At 47.1% G+C, this 16,919-nt stretch overlaps 1 protein-coding gene across 1 annotated transcript in view; it reads right to left on the minus strand.

The window, feature by feature from the left end:
- Window positions 1-16,919, minus strand: part of LOC146776319 (polycystin-1-like protein 3) — a 729,731-nt gene that overhangs the window by 202,453 nt on the left and 510,359 nt on the right. The window contains exon 25 of the mRNA XM_085639623.1: window positions 14,504-14,664. Within this exon, the coding sequence (XP_085495749.1) occupies window positions 14,504-14,664 (161 nt within the window). The remainder of the gene's footprint in view (window positions 1-14,503; window positions 14,665-16,919) is intronic.

Genomic DNA, 16,919 nt, shown 5'->3' on the forward strand with positions numbered 1-16,919 from the left:
GTATAATACATGCTTCAGAAAATGGGAGGCCTCTGGGGTACCTATGCCCTGGGTACATGTGTACCATATATGTGGGACTGAGAAGGGTACCCCAGTATCTAATCTGGAGAGTACTTAAGTACATAACATATCAGCTTAGGGAGGAATCAGATAGACTGGGGTCCTGATTAGCAGGATCCCAGTCAGACTAGTCAAAAACAGTGTTATACCAAGCAAAAAGTGGGGGTAACCATAAGAAGCAGATCCTACTTTCCTACACAACCTCCCCGCCCCCCAAACGCAAGTAGATGAGACTAACCTTGCCCAGTCGACTCTTCATTTTCTAAGTGGGAATCTGGAGAGTCCATCTGCATTGGCATGGTTACTCCCAGGTCTATGTTCCACTGTATAGTCCATTCCCTGTAGGGAAATGGACCACCACAAAAGATTGGGGTTTTCACCCTTCATCTGTTTTAGCCATAAGAGGGGCTTATGGTCTGTCTGAACAATGAAGTGAGTGCCAAACAAGTATGGCCTCAGCTTCTTCAGGGCCCAGACCACAGCAAAGGCTTCCCTCTCTATAGCTGACTAAAGTTTCTCTCTGGGGGTCAACCTTCTGCTAATAAACGCTACTGGTTGATCCTGGCCCTCTACATTTAGTTGTGACAACACATTCCCCACCCCCAACTCTGATGCATCTGTTTGGACAATAAATGGCTTGGAGTAGTCAGGACTCTGCAGAATGGGAGAAGTGCACATGGCCTGCTTGAGATCATCAAATGTCTTCTGAAAGCTAACAGTCCACTGAACTTTGTTGGGCATTTTCTTAGAGGTGAGATCATTCAAGGGAGTCACTATAGACACATATCCTTTTAAAAATCTCCTGTAGTACCCAGTCAGGCTCAAGAAAGCTCTGACCCGAGTCTGGGTAGTTGGAGCAATCCAGTGCATTATGGTCTGGATTTTGCTCTGTAATGGTTGAACCTGACCTCCACCCACCAGGTGGCCCAGGTATACAACCTTGCTCCGCCCTATCTGGCACTTAGTAGCCTTGATAGTGAGGCCTGCTTTCTGCAGAGCCTCCAAAATATTCTTCAGGTGGACCAGGGGATCCTCCCAGGTGGAGTTAAAGACAGCTATATCATCAAGGTATGCCGCACTATAGGCTTCCAGACCTGTGATAACTTTATTCACCAGCCTTTGGAATGTTGCAGGTGCATTCTTCAAACAAAAGGGCATTACAAAAAATTGATAATGCCCACTAGGGGTTGAAAATGCAGTTTTTGGTTTGGCATCCTCAGCTGGTATGGTTTGCCAATAGCCAGCAGTCTGGCCAAATATGCTCAAGAATTTGGCTGAGGCCAAAGTGTCAATGAGCTCATCTGCCCTGGGAATTGGGTGACCATCAGTCCTAGTGACTGCATTGAGTCCCCTGTAGTCCACACAAAACCTCATCTCTCTCTTACTACCCTGGGTGTGAGGTTTGGGAACCAGGACCACTGGGCTAGCCCAAGGGCTATCTGAGGGCTTAATCACTCCCAGTATCTTTTGGACCTCTGTCCTGATGCAATCTCTGACATGGTCTGGCTGCCTGAGATTTTACTCTTAACAGGGAGACTCTCACCTATGTCCACTTCATGTCAGAGAGAACCTGTGCCTATATTGATTGAGGATCTTCCTACAATCAATCTGCTGTTGGTCAGTGAGGCTGCCTGCCAAAGCTACACCATCAACTTACCCATCATCAGGGTTTTGTGACAGGAGATCAGGGAGAGGGTCACTCTCTCCCTTCTGTCCCTCATCATTTGCCATGAGGAAGCCCATGTCAGCCCCATCTATAAAAGGTTTCATCCTGTTCACATGGAGCACCCTATGGGGGCTCCTAGGAATGACAAGGTCCGGCAGGTAGGTGACCTCACCTTTCTGCTCAATGATGGTATGGGGTCCACTCCACTCCACTTGTCTTGGAGAGCTGCTGGGGCCACAGGCTCCAGCACCCACACCTTCTGCCCTGGTTGGTAAACAGTCAGAACAGCCTTTTGGTCATGCCAAGCTTTTTGCAATTCTTGACTTGCCTCAAGGTTTATACTGGCCTTCTTCATGTACTCAGCCATCCTGGAGCAGAGACCAAGTACATAGTCCACTATGTCTTGTTTGGGATGTTTAAGAGGTAACTCCCATCCCTCCTTCACCAAACACAAGGGACCCCTTACTGGATGCCCAAACAGAGGCTCAAAAGGGCTGTAGCCAACCCCCTTCTGTGGGACCTCTCTGAAGCAAAGAGAAGGCAGGGCAACAGAACATCCCATTTTCGCCTAAGCGTTTCTGGGAGGCCCATGACCATGCTCTTGAGGGCGTTGTTGAATTTCTCAACTAACCCATTGCATTGTGGGTGATAGGGTGTGGTGGACTTGTAGTTCACTCCACACTCCTTCCACATTGCAGTGATGTAACTTGACATGAAGTTTGTATCTCTGTCAGTTAAGACCTCCTTAAGGAAGCCCACCCTGGAAACAATTCCCAGGAGGGCCCTGACCACTACAGTAGCTGTAGTGGTCCTAGGGGGAATTACTTTTGGGTACCTAGAGGCATGGTCCACCACCTATAGGATATAACAGTGCCCAGATGCAGTTGGAGGGCTCATAGGATCAATTATGTCAATCCCAACCCTTTCAAAGGGAACCTCCATCACTGGTAGTGGCATGAGGGGAACCTTTGTGGTAACACCTGACTTACCACTGGCTTGGCAGGTGGTACAGGAGCGACAAAACTCTATGGTGTCCTCAGACATGTGAGGCTAGTGAAAGTGAGGGACAAGCCTGTCCCAAGTCTTACTTTGGCCTAAGTGTCCTGCCAATGGAATGTCATGTGCTACGGTGAGTAGGAAGCCCCTAAACCTCAGAGGTATGACCAACCTCCTGGTGGCACCAGGCTTGTGGTCTCTACCATCTGAGTAAAGGAGTCCCTCATCCCAGTAGACCCTGAGCGACCCACTGACAGTTCCAGCAGCCTCAGCAGCAGCTTGCTGTCTGAGGGGTTCAACAGAGGGGCAGGTTTGATGTTCCAAACTCAGGTCGCCCTGGAAGGGCCCCCTGTCCCCAAGAACTCAACCTGATCAGGTTCAAGCTCTTCTGAGGCAGTCCCTTCAAAGGGGCTAAGATCATCTCCCTCTAGAGACTGATCCTCACTCTGAGTCTAGGGGGAAAGACACAAACTTACCCCTCCTGCTCCTTCTCTTGGAAGGCACCTGGTCCATTGTTCCAGGATCTAGGGCCTGTTTAGTGGTTGACAGTTTGGCTTGTGACCTAGTCACATCAAACACATCTCCAGAGATGCCCAACATTGCTGCACGAGTCCTTAATTCTACTTCAGCCTAGGCTGAAGTCTCCAAATCATTGCCCAACAAACACTCTACTGGTAGGTCTGAACTTACCACACCTTTTTAGGTCCGGTTACCCCTCCCCAGTTGAAATTAACAACTGCCAAGGAATGGTAAGTCCTGACATTGTTTGCATTGGTCATTTGGTACATTTCTCCAAGTATGATTTGGTCAGGGGCCACATGATTCTCTGCCACCATAGTGACACTTGCACGTGTGTCCCTGTATGCCATGGCCTCTTCACCATTTATCAAAGGCTGCTGTCTATATTTTCCCAGATTACTGGGACTGACAAATAAGGTGGCAAAATCCATGCCACCATCACAGACAAGCACAGCCTGAGCTGGAGTTCTGACAGCCAGAACCCATCCTAGAGCCCAAGGTTAACCCTACTAATCCCTTGTTCCCTCTACCACCACTTGTACTTGTGCTAGGGGGCACAGTTGCCTTAGAGGCAGTGGTGGTATGAGGATTTTCCTTGGCTTTTGGACAATCAGCATATTTTGTCCAACCTTACAAAAGTAGCAGCAAGGTTTCTTTTTGTCTTTACCTTTGTTGGACTGTGACTCCCCCAGATGCAGGTTTTTGGGGCCCTGATGAAGAATCTTTATTGTCTTTACCCTTGCCCCCACCATTTCTTGTGTTTTAGAATCTTGCTTCTTCAGGTGACCACCAGTGTTCTGTTTTTTCTGCTTCACCCTCGTTCTGATCCACTTATCTGCCTTATTTCCCAATTCTTGGGGAGAAGTCAGATCAGAGTCCACCAGGTACTGATGCAACAGCTGATTTTGGCAATCATTAAGGATCTGCTACCTCATAATCAAATTGTACAATCCCTCAAAGTCATACACCTTGCTGCCAAGCAACTAACCTTCCTAAGCCTTATAGCACTGTCCACAAAGTCTACCCAGTCCTGATTCTGTGTCTTCTGGGTGTCTCTGAACTTAATCCTGTACTGTTCAGTGGTTAAGCCAAACCCATCAATGAGAGCACTCTTCAGAACTGTGTAATTGTCAGCATCCTCTTCTCTAACAGTGAGGAGCTTATCTCTAAGTTTGTCAGCAAAGGAGAGCCACAAGATAGCTGCCACTGCTCTTGAAGGACCTTCTGAATTTTACAGGCCCTCTCTAAAGCAGTTATCCACTTATGGATGTCATCCCCAACATGGTAGGGAGGGACAATCTTGTTCAGGTTCCTATGATCAAAGGAATGCTCATTAACACTATTGCTGCCACCATGGGACTCTAGTCCCAATTTCTCTCTGGACATCTAGGGACTCTTTGTCAAGGGCCAACTGCTCTTTCCTGAGCCTAAGCCTAGCTTTCTCAAGTTCAAGCAGTTGGTATTCCCTATCAAAAGAGTGGTCCCTCTTGCTAGATACAGAGGACCCTACAGACTGTCCTGAGTGATTAGACTCTGAAGAGGGAGATCTGGAATCTCATTGGTAAACTATGCACTCTTTCAGGAGGAACAAAGGGGGGGGCCTTCAAGGCCTTCTCCATTGTCCTCTTGAAGATCTGAGTTGTCCAAGTGGGAGCAACCAGGTTCCCCCTGGTCAGGGTTAGATTCTAGATCATAGCGGGGTCCCCCTCCGGTCCTAGCCTCATACCCTGGCCCACCCACTCTGTCCTGTTCATCTGACTCAGGAGTCTTCCTTAGGTCATCTAACAGTAACACCTCTACCAGGCGTTGAGTGTTGGCACTCCTCACTGTCTTCAGCTTCCTAAAGGCACATAGTGCTTTCAGTTCTTGGAAGGAAACTTCACTGTATCTACAAGGCAGAGAGCCACTGGCATCTCCTTTAGTAGACATACCAAGTGTGGTGTTGTGTTGCACCTACCTAACCTAGTGGGAGCTAAACTCTCTTAGGTTGGAGAAAGGGTGTGCTAGACCCTTAACTACCCAATCCCAAGTTCAATAGAACTTACTTATTTCAAGCTTGTATTATATGGGCCTAGTACTTAGCGGGTTTTCAGTTAATCAATATGAAGATTTATCTGGTAAAAAAAATGCAGGCTTGAATCCCAACCGCTGCACACAAATGTGAGAGGCTGGCCTGGTAAATGCTGTCCACTAATAAAAGTGGGCACTCTGAACCAGTCCAGACAACCCATATGGTGATTTAAGAGGCCTCAGACAACCTTAGAAAGGTATCCAAGTGGTAGCTGTGGAGAGCAGCCTTCAGGCTAAGTCTTGAAGCAGTGTAAAGCAGCTTATTTTACCAGAATGTAATCTTATAGTATAGATTAAAAGAGAACCACACAATAGTTATAAAAAAAATGTATTTATTATTTAACACTATCTACTACGTTACAGTATCTCCTACACGGAGATGGACACAAAGCACACAATACTTAAGCAAAGAAATGACAGTAAATAGCACTAATACCCACTGGCCCGGGGGGAGGGTGGGGGGGGGGGGCAAATCATATACTGAGAAAGTGGTATAAGAACCACGACTCGAGTCAGGACGATGTCGAGAGGACAAAGAATCGTTGGGACCTTAAGGAACCACCCAAGGTGAGTAGATACGGAGGACGGGTGCAGTGTGGGAACACGATTGCGTGCTCCGTACAACTCTATGTGAAAGTTGCGATTGGAGTTTTAGAGATTAAGGACCCTTCCCAGTGGACTACGAAGACACCCAGTGGAAGACAGAAGGTTGGAGAGCCACCCCACCCGTGGATACCGAAGTCCCCAAGTTACCTAACCCAGGTGTATAGGTGTGAAGTGGTGTCGGAAACCGCCGTCGAACCCAATGGAGGACTTCGAAGAAGAGCTGCTGCGGAAAGGGAGAAGAATGTCTGTTGGAATCCAAACATGGATTCTTGTTGAGGAGTACCAGAAAGCAGTGGGGACAGAGTCTGGGTCACTTGAGAGTGACGCTCGGTAGACAAATGCCCACCGATGTCGGGTGCTTCAGGATAGTTGACGGTGCTCTTGACTCTGTAGCTGCAGGGACCAGGAGATGTTGAGGATGACCAGGAGCCGGATGCGAGCTGTCTCATGAAGGATGTCAAGTGCTGAGGGGTCAGTGTCTGGCGGGAGCACCAACAAGCCTTGGTTCGGACCAGCAAGGTCCAGGAGACTCACCACACACGGGGAAGTCAGGGCAAGCCTGGAGCAACCAGGGGAGCCCAAGAAAAGCAAAGTTGACCCTCAAATGGACCCACAGGCTGGAGGCACAGGAGTCATGAGGAGACCTCGAGCAGCTTCACAAAACAGCAAGCCACGGAGCACTTGTTGCGAGGTGGGTGAAGATCTTTGTAGAGAAAGTCGCCAGAGGTTGGGGCTACTCGGAGCCCAATGCACTTGTCAAGGAATTGCCAATAAGCACATGCACTTGCAAATACACGCGGTGCACAGGGGTTCAGGTATTGCAGCCCCAATGAGGGATACAGGCCTCAAACTTGGTGAGAGGGCAGCTCGGACCTCGAGGGACGTAGAAACCCACCTCCTGTGTTGCTGGACCCTCGGAGTCCGTAGGAGCTCGGGATCAGCAGGCCGGTCAGCAGTGTTGTGGTGCCTTTGAATGCAGGGGAGTGACTCCTTCACTCCAAGGGAGACTATCTTCAGTTGTCTTTGATGCTCCACAGGTCCTGCACGGATCCTGTATGGTGCACAGGCACAGCCGATGCAGCAGACCGTTGAGGGAGACGGAGTGAGGCCCAAACGAAGTCCAGAGTGCCCAGACAGTTGAAGTGCAGTGGTTGCAGGTCAGAATCTTGCCAACGACGAATCTAAGGTCCTACAGCCAGGTAAGCCATTAAGTACCCACAGGAGAGGGTTTAGAAAGAATCAGGGGACCCTCCCAGGGGAGGGTCTGGACAGGGGGGAGGTTACTTGTCCAGTTTTGCGCCAGATCAGGAGCCAATGGCTCCCAGGACTGGTTTGAACTGGACTATGCACAGGGACACCAAATGTGCCCCTGATGCAGACTTTCAGTCTCTGGCAAGCGCACCCACCCAGCCCTAATACACTAACTCCTGTCTGGGAGGTGGTCATACCTCCCTGTGACAGGATGGCTATTGTTCTGCCTTCCCCTGCTCAAGCTTGGCTCAGCAGCAGGAGGGCAGAAATATGTCTCTGGTCGGCAGCAACCATTTTGTGCTGTCTGGAGTTAGAAGGCTGGTTCTGGGACCACCAGGGACCCCACAAAGCTCGCTTCTGAGGGGTATGAATCCAACTTGTTTGACACCAAACACGGTAGGGTTCGTTTCAGCCGTTACAGCCATTTTAGAGTTGGTCATCATGCAGTCGCATAATGCCCCTCTATATATTGTATATGGCTGCTTCACTGACAACCCGGGAGAATGGACTTCGTAGGCTGCAGGGGTGTCCTGCTCATGCAGGGGCACCCTCTCTTTTAGAACCACACACCCTGCCTTCGGGATTGTAAAGGCCTGCTATAGGGGTGGCTTATAGGTTTTAAGTACAGTGACCCTTAGATATAGTAAACCCATATCTTAAGTAAGTGGTGCATGCAGCAACTTACACAGGCTGCAATGGCAGGCCTGTAGTTCCATTTTGCATGGCCTCTCTTGGGTGGCATAATACAGGCTTCAGCCCATGGGAGGCCTCTGTGGTACCTAAGCCCTGGGTACATGTGTACCATATACTAGGGACTGACAAGGATACCCCAGTATCCAATCTGGAGTGTACCTAAGTACATAACATAACAGTTTAGGGAGAAAGCAGATAGACTGAGGTCCTGATTAGCAGGATCCCAGTCAGACTAGTCAAAAACAGTGTTATACTAAGCAAAAAGTGGGGGCAACCATGAGAAGCAGATCCTACTTTCCTACAATTCACATGCTAAGCATAGTCCTGCCATCTAGTGTTGGGCTTGAGCATTTGTTTTTCTTCTAATACGTTTATCGATTGACGAGGTGTAGTGACTCCTCCATTAGTTGGTATTGCGCATGGGTACCATCTCCATTGCTAGATTAATTTCTGCACAGTAGATGAGCATAGAAATGGGGCAGTCAATAGGACAGTTTGGTGACCATGCAAGAAGTATACACAAAGAGTTTAAGAACGTAAGTAAAAAACTGAACGTCTACAACAACCAAGGGCTTCCGGGGAGGTGGATGGGAGCATGTGGGTCTACAGCACTGTCCAAAAACAAGTGTCCCTTCTGAAACCAGAATGGTTTCTTAAGAAACAAAGGGAACAAGGTTTTTTTTTTTAGTGGTTCTCTCTTAAGTGGATACGACACCAAGAGTTCCTTCGTCAGTCTTTAGCCAACCTGCTATTATGGGTGGAAAGGGAAAGAGACCTTTTTCTTAATATAGCTATCACTCACTCTAGTAGTGACATGCTTCATCATCGGCTTCACCCCAACTCTAAAGGTCGGGTGGGCTCAACCATGTTTCTGGGAGCACTTACGAGAAAAAGGTGTATGGGGGCGTAACATTAAAGATAAAATTCCTCACCCACTCCTAAAGTATCCTTTAATAGTGGAGTGGGAAGGAAAGTTAAAAACACTATGGTAGGGCTTGAGGATGTAATGGTCCTATGAGCCTAAGCTAGACACCAACATGTTTCAGCCCTCTCTAGTGGCCTAAAAATCGTCCTGGGCTTTCGTCAGGGTGATTCCCCCAAAGACGTGAGTGCACACTGGGCATGCAATCTGCATGTGGCACATTAAATAATATTGTTAGAACAAGTCTAATACTTGCTGCTGTTTCGTAAGATGAATTACCCCACATTAACAGGGCGTCAGCTCCCAACGGAGGCATGAGGGGGAGGCCTTGTAGTCACACATTCGTCAAAGGTCCGTCCCTGCTAAGACCTACTTTGTGCTGTGCTCCCCTGCTTGTCCGGTCTACAGCATGCACATTACAAACAGATGCTTACAAGGTAACATTCAATTAATAACATGTGAGGCTGTACACATGCTCTGCATAAACTGTAAAGTAGTACTTCCCCAAGCATTGGTTAGCCAGTGGATGTTGCAGAAGATGGAAATAAAATCCTTAGAATAGCTTGACCAACTCTAGCTTGTTGGCATGCTAGGACATCCAACCAGTAATGCTTGGTGAACGTGTGTGGTGTGGGTGAAATAGCTGCCTTACAAACGTCAGCTGTGGGAATATTTCCAAGGAAAGTCATAGTGGATCCTCTCTTTTGTGTGGAAGGCAGCTTAATAGTGGTTGGCAAAGTTATTTTAGCCTTAATGTAGCAGGTTTGAATACACTTGACAATCCATCTGGCCTTGCCCGCCTTAAGACACAGCATGGCCTACATGCAGTTTGGCAAAACCAACAAAACATTGCTGTGACTTGCGAAAGGACTGGGTCTATCAGTGTAATAAATAAGTGCATGCTTGACATCTAAGTTGTAAAGGACCCTTTCTGCCACCGATTGTGGCTGAGTAAAATAGACAAGGAGCTCTATGGTCTTGTTGAGGTGGATGGGGGATACAACTTAGGGAATCATCTTGGGGTTAGTCCCTATTATTATGAACCTGTAAGAAAGGCTCCTGTAAAGTGAGGACCTGCAGCTTGCTAACATGTCTTAAGGATGTAATAGGGACAAGGACCACAAAGTAGTGGTTCGAAAGGAGGACCGCTCAGTCTGGTAAAGCCAATATTAAGGTTCCAGAAAGGGGCGGGTGGCACCCTGGATGGGATAACCCTTTTGAATACCTCCATGGAAGCTTTGATAAATGGGATTTTGAATAAAGAAAAATGTTTCCTGTTCTGCAAGTACGCTACAATAGCGGCCAGGTACAGGTGAATGGAAGTGCATGCGAGGCCCAATTTGTGCAAATTGAGAAAGTAATACATAATCTCCTGGACTGTAGGTTTAAATGGGCCCAGGTGCTTGAACGTACAGTAATGGACAAGCCTCTTTCCTTTGGCTGCATAACAGACTTGCATAGTGGGTCTGCGTGCGTCTTTCAGGATGTCCATGTATTCTTAAGGAAGATTTAGATAACCAAACTTTAGGCTCTCAGGAGCCAAATTGTTAGATTGAGCTGCCTGGGACTGGGGTGCCTGATTTTGAATTTGTTGAGCGTAAGAAGGCCTGGCTTGTTGGGGAGCCTTTTGTGGGGCACAAAGGACATCTCGAGGAAAGTCGAGAACCAGGATTGTCTTGCCCACAGTGAGTCACCAGGATGAGAGTGAGGGATGTTTGCCAAAGCTTCCAAACCACATACAGAAGGAGCAGATCAGGAGGACAAGCATAGGCAAAGACCCCTCACCAATTCATCCATAGAGCATTACCCATGGACTGTGGGTGTAAGGGCTCTGGGGGAGAAGTTCTGGCATTTTGCATTTTGGGAGGTGGCATAGAGGTCGTCCTCTAGGATCCCTAGTGGCAGAAGAATGGGAGCAGAAATTGTGGGTGAAGTTCCCACTTGTGAACTTGTTGCCGCATCCTGCTGAGCAGGTCTGCAAAGTCATTGTCCACTCACGGAAGCTGCTCCGCTAGTAGGTGTATGCAATAGTGGAGAGCCAAATGCGAAATACTGAGCACTAGTGTTGACAACAGCAGTGAGTGTGTGCGCGCCTCCCTGCTTTTGAAGACAGACAACATGATTGCCATGATTTGTCTTTAGAAGGACTACTCTGTGTTGAATCTGTTGAAAGAAGGCTTTGAGAGCTAATTGTATGGCAATGAGCTCGAGACAGTCGATTCAGAGACATGTTTGTTGTGCAGAACGCATGCCATGAGTAGTTAGATGTCTAAGATGTGCTCCCCATCCTGAGAGTGAGGTGTCCATTGGTGATGGTCACCTGGGGCACAGGGTCCATGAAGGGCCAGCCTCGCAACAGATTGTTGCTGTTCCGCCACTTTCAGAGAGCGATGAGTGCTGGCCCATATTAACACTAGATCTTCCCACTGACCATCTGCTTATGACCATTGTGCCGAAGTGGATGCATGCGCAGTCTGACATGGCTATGCATGAGGCCATCATCCCTAGGTGGCGCATGGCTGTTCTGACTAACTTGATGATCTGGCTAAAAAAAAGGCACTATTTGCTGTAATGCCGGTGCCCTGGCCAGCATTGGGACTGGCTTGCCTGGGGTACGCCTTGCTGGTGACTGAATTGAGGAAGGCCCCTAAGAAGGGCTGGATCTGAAGGGGCTGGAGGTGGAACGTCACTGTTTTTTGGTGAACCCCAAACCAAGGAGGAGAGGTATAGTGGGTTGAGTGTGAGCGAGGCACTCTTGCTTGTTTGCACTCTTGATCAGCCAATCGCGAGGTAAGGGAACACATGAGTGCCCCCTTTTCATAGATGGGCGTCTACCACAGCAAAGCATTTGGTGAATACCATGGGGGCTCTCGTGACATGGAATGGCAATACCCTGAACTGATAATATTGACCACTTACCACAAATTGTAGGTAGAGGCGATGAGAGGGATGGATGGGTATGTGGAAGTAGGAGTCCTTCAGTTCAGGTGCAGTCATGAAATCGCCTTGCTGCAGCAGCAAGTTGACATTCTGGCGAGTGACAATACGGACATTTTCTTAAAGGATGTATTTATTGAGGGGCCTGAGGTCTAGTATAGAGCTCATGGGGTCCATCCTTTTTGGGAATTACAAAGTAGAGGGAGTACACTCCCTTGTCGTAATATTGCAACGACTCCCACGCTATTGCCGCTTCGAGGACGAGCATCTGCACCTCCTACTGAAAGAGGCACTGGTGCTCTGGGCTGAGGTTGGGTTGAGGGATGCGTGTTTGGTGGGGTTGATGTGAGCTACAGGCAGTAGCCGGGCTCTATGATGGAGCAAACGCATTGGTTGGAGGTGATCTCTTCCCAACAAGGACAAAACCCCTGACGTTTTTCCATTACAGGTGATGTGTGAACAGGGGGAGGGAGAGAGAGTCACTGCTTGGAGGAGGTGTTTTTTTCAGCTGAGCCATCTTTACCCCTACTCTTGGTGTTGTTGCATCTGTAGGTCCCCTCTAGAATACCCCTGTGATCAGTGGTGGCTGCCACTAACAAAGGGTGGTGGGCGGGTGGGGGGAGCGCGGGGGGGAGAGCATGTTGGGGGCATATTAATAATAATAAAAAAGAATTTACCTGAAGCTACCGGCCGCCTCCCGCGTCGCTGCTGCTGTCCTCTTTCGGTCTCAGCAGCCCCTGGGACAGACTCCTATCCAATCCCCGTGCTGGTTAGGCCCGAGCGGGCTCGAAAGACACTCTGCTCAGGTCATGGAGTCTGTGGGGTTTCTCCAGCCCCACAGCTGAATGGAGCTGGGCTGGAGAAACCTTAGAGCACATGTGTGTTTTGGCCGGCCAAACACATATGCTCACGTAGGGAGTGCACAAGCACTCTTCCTCCCGCTCCCATGCCTCACCCCTCCCTGCACAGGCTGGCTCAGAGCCAGAAAACAAATAATAAAACGATGATAGAACATTGTTTTATTTTTCATTTGCCGGCTCTGCGCTAGGCAGTGGGGCGACACTCCTCTGCCATTACGGAGGGTGCCGCTGCTGCCCGTGATGACTGCTGGTGGTATGGCTGTTGCTTTTGAAATGAGCCAGGAGGATCTGGGGAGGTAGTCTTATTGCTTCACCTGTACTATGATCTTCAAAAGTATTCCGTCAGTGTTCATGTCTGCAGGGCAGCCATGGCCTTGGCCATGTCTATTTAAAGATTTTCCAGCATCTGGTCCATCTGCGGTCCAAGGAGATGTTCACCATCGAATGGCAGGTTTAACAGATGCTGCTGTACCTCTTTCTTAAAGCCAGAGCCACAAAGCCAGGCACGAAGTCTGACCAGAATACTGGTGTTAACACCTCTGGCCACTGTGTCGCCTGCGTCTAGGACAAAGAGGATGGTGGCACTGGATATGATTTTCTCCCGTTTCTGGCCCCTGCCAATGCTGCCTGTACTCTCAGGGAGGTGTTTAAAGAGTTCATCCATCTCATCCCAACGCGCCCTGTCATATCTGGAGTGGAGGCCAATTGAATTGGCAATTCTCCAATGGGTGGCTGTTTGTACTGCCACCCTCGTACCGGCTGTGTTATACATTTTTGTGTTTCCACGCCATGTGGACTACTAGTGAGTCTGGGGATACATGGCCACAGATTAGGATGGATCACTAGGAGAGGGTTTATATTTTATTATCGACCCTAGGTGTAATAACCCATGCCTTGACTGGATCTTTGAAAGTCTCAGGGCTGGTCTTGGGCATTATCTTCAGCATGGGTGGGAATTGAAGGGTGCACTGGGTCTTGGACAATGTTTCGATCAGGAAGTTGTCATATTCCTGGATAACATGTATATCAACTTTATATGTGGCTGCCCTGTGTATGAACTCATGGTAAGTAGTAGCGTCATCAGAGAGTGACGGCTTGGTTGGATACAAATCCAGGTCTGTATCACGTGGGGCATCAACGTCATAGTCGTCCCACGGTCCATCTCTCAGTTGGTTGTTATTGTTATTTTATAAACAGGATTAATAAATAATTATTTAGGGAAAAACAATATCTGTGCACGGAAGCACCCAACTGAACCCCTTATAAAAACCAGTTTATGAAAATAACAATAACAACCAATCGAAAAACATTGCATAGTAGCAACATTATAAGTAGAAGCAACATCCTTTCGCTACAAGAGGTACGAGAATGTCAAAGAAAACATAGGAAAGCAACCACAGTATGAGAAAAAAGGAGGCTACATGTGGGCAGTAGGAGTCTACCCTCTCCTGCAGCACGAGTAAGGAGGTTTTGTCAATCACAGGAGGAGAAGAGGCATCACACTATGTACTCAGAAGGGGCAGGGAGGGGATACAAAGCACAGCTGAAGTCCAATAATCTTGTGTACCTTCTAGTACCCATCCACTAGAACACCCTTTCTACTGTTCCTATGCACTTTACAAGGACAAGTGCAAGAGACAAAAATGTTAGAGGTTGGGCCAAGGCTTTGCTATTGTTGCAGGTGCTAACCCAAGTGTTAAGTGTCTAGGGCAGGTTTGCTGGTTGTAGATTCTCTTGGCAGTTACCGGTGAAAGTGATCAGCTTCCATAGTCATCATGTAGTACTTTACCAAATATAACCTTTTTTGAACACACAAACTTTGATTCAAACTCTTGTTTCAGGTTTTACACTTCCCTCTCAGGTCCCTGATAGTCACCCACATTGTCCCAATATTTCACGTGTGAAGGATACTCTTTCACTCACCTGCTCCTGTTCCGTTTGCATCGTGCGATATCCCTTTGCCGCAGGGCGATGCGCTTTGCGTAAAGGCCGCACATGCAGCAGCCTATCACAATAATGCACAGGTCCAACTGATTCATTTTCTTCAAGAAATACTTCCATTTCTGCTCCTTCAAGTGGAATCCCTGTGTAAATGTGGGGTGGTTAGAGGTATCTCACAAGACATGTCTCTGACTGTTGACAATAAGGGCGCATGTTAGATCCACTGACAAAATACAAGGTTGGTAAGGGTACCACAGATCCATCAACATCAATTAATGGTATTTTGTAAAGTTCAACAAGAGCCTCCATTCCAAATTCAGGCATTTGCTAAAATACATTACTACAAAACCTTGCCCTTGTCTATGTTTTCTTTCATATGTTTTTAGTATCATTAGTTTCATAACAGTATCTTCAAGATGTAGACTGTCTACATTGAGGCCTTCATTTCCAGGGCCCATTCCTGGGCATGTTGTACATGAGAACAAGCATTTGCAATGCAATCGGTCTCGCCTTTGGGACCTTAAATGTATTTAGCTATGCAGCACATTAGCCTGGGTGCTGGAACATCTACTGTTCTTTAACATGGAGGGAAAGAAAGCACCAAACTGCATGACACGCCAGGTATGGGAACACATGGAGAGAAATATTGCCTTTCAGCGGGGAAATGGTATAGTCCAAAGCGCTGTTTTTAATATAAAATCAGGGCCTTCGGTAGTCATATCACTGAAAATACAAGATTTGAAAAAAAAATATTGTTTACGGGTGCTCGTGGAAGACATGGACTGGAATCTAAAGAATGCTAATGTGATTCTGGTATTTTACTGACCTCTGCTGGTCGTTTTCTATCAAAAAAGTTAAATAGAGGCAGTTGCCAGAAAAAAAAGAAAGTATCTCAGAAGAAAGCAATTCTGGTATTTTACTGACCTCTACTGGTCGTTATCTATCAAGAAAGTTAAATAGAGGCAGTTGAACAAGCAGAAAGCAATTCTGGTATTTTACTGACCTCTACTTGTCGTTTTCAATCAAGACAGTTAAATAGAGACAGTTGAACAGAAAAAAAGTCCCTAAGCGGAAGCAGACAGTCCTGGGGATGATCTCCAGAACCCAAAGTACATACACATATAAGTATATGCTAAGGTATATACAAGAGGTCTCGAATGCTCGATCTAAAAATAATTATTTTGTACCCATACAAACCCTTTTTAGCAACATTAGGAAAACATAACTTTCTAGCCTGTACCATACAGTTTGAGTGCAGCTCTTTAATGACACTTCACAGCCCACTGTGCAGTAACCCACAGAGCTATGCACATAAAATACTGTTCTGTGATCTGCATGGTACACATCCTCTGCAGCAGACATTTGAATCCTCTTCACTACCTTAGATGAGTCAAAACTACCACTAGACAAACCCCCAGCTCTCTCCAGCTGGTACATTAATCATCAGAGTTATGTTGACACTTTTATTGTTGCCTGAAAACTGGATATACATGGAACTCTGCAGTAGCTACTGTCAAAACTGCTACACTGCCACTAAACAGGCCCACAGTAACAGACCCGGCCCCCCAACCTTCCAGCTTCCGGAGGACACGCCCAATGCCCGGTATGGCCAGTCCGACCTTGAAGCCATGTGAAAAATGTATGGCTGCGAAAAGTTGTTGCACATGTGCTTAACATAAAAAAGGCTCTAATGTTCACACACAGGAAGGTTTTGAGTAAACATAAAGAGGTGGATGTCTCAAGTTGTTTGCCTTGTGTAAAAAGGGGAGGGACCAACTATGTGCAACTCAAATTATGGCACACACAAGAAAACAATCGTTTTTTACTCAAGTATTTAAAAATGCAGTTGACTACAGCTTAATGAACCTGGCATAAGTACGGCAAATATAATTGCACACTTATTATGATGGTTAACGGATGCTAAATTTTTTAAAGAGAGTTGCTATAAATGTCTGAGTTTGACCTATCCTGCCACTTGTAAACAGGCATCAGCGGTTGGCCCTTCTAGAATAGCAAAACCTGAAAAATGAGAATCATAATTGAAGCCATTTGGGTCAGTAGGCTCAACTCACATGTGAACATCTTTGCGAATCTAGCCCTCAACGACTAACATAAGCAAATATATATATATATATATATATATATATATATATATATATTTATTTAGATAGATATAGAGCTATATATACATATATATACATTAAAAACCAAAGTCCAGCCTTGTCCAATAGCTTCCCCCGAGGAAATCTGGCACGGACCTCTTTTCCTCTCCTTCAAAGAATTACGAAAAGCCACATCCAATATGTGAAATTTATTCAGGCAATAATACAACCAGGATTCTTTTCGGGCTCAATGCATTAGCCCTTCTAGAATAGCAAAACCTAAACAAATGTGAATC

Source organism: Triturus cristatus, chromosome 12 (assembly GCF_964204655.1).
Source record: "Triturus cristatus chromosome 12, aTriCri1.1, whole genome shotgun sequence".
NCBI classification, from domain to species: domain Eukaryota; kingdom Metazoa; phylum Chordata; class Amphibia; order Caudata; family Salamandridae; genus Triturus; species Triturus cristatus.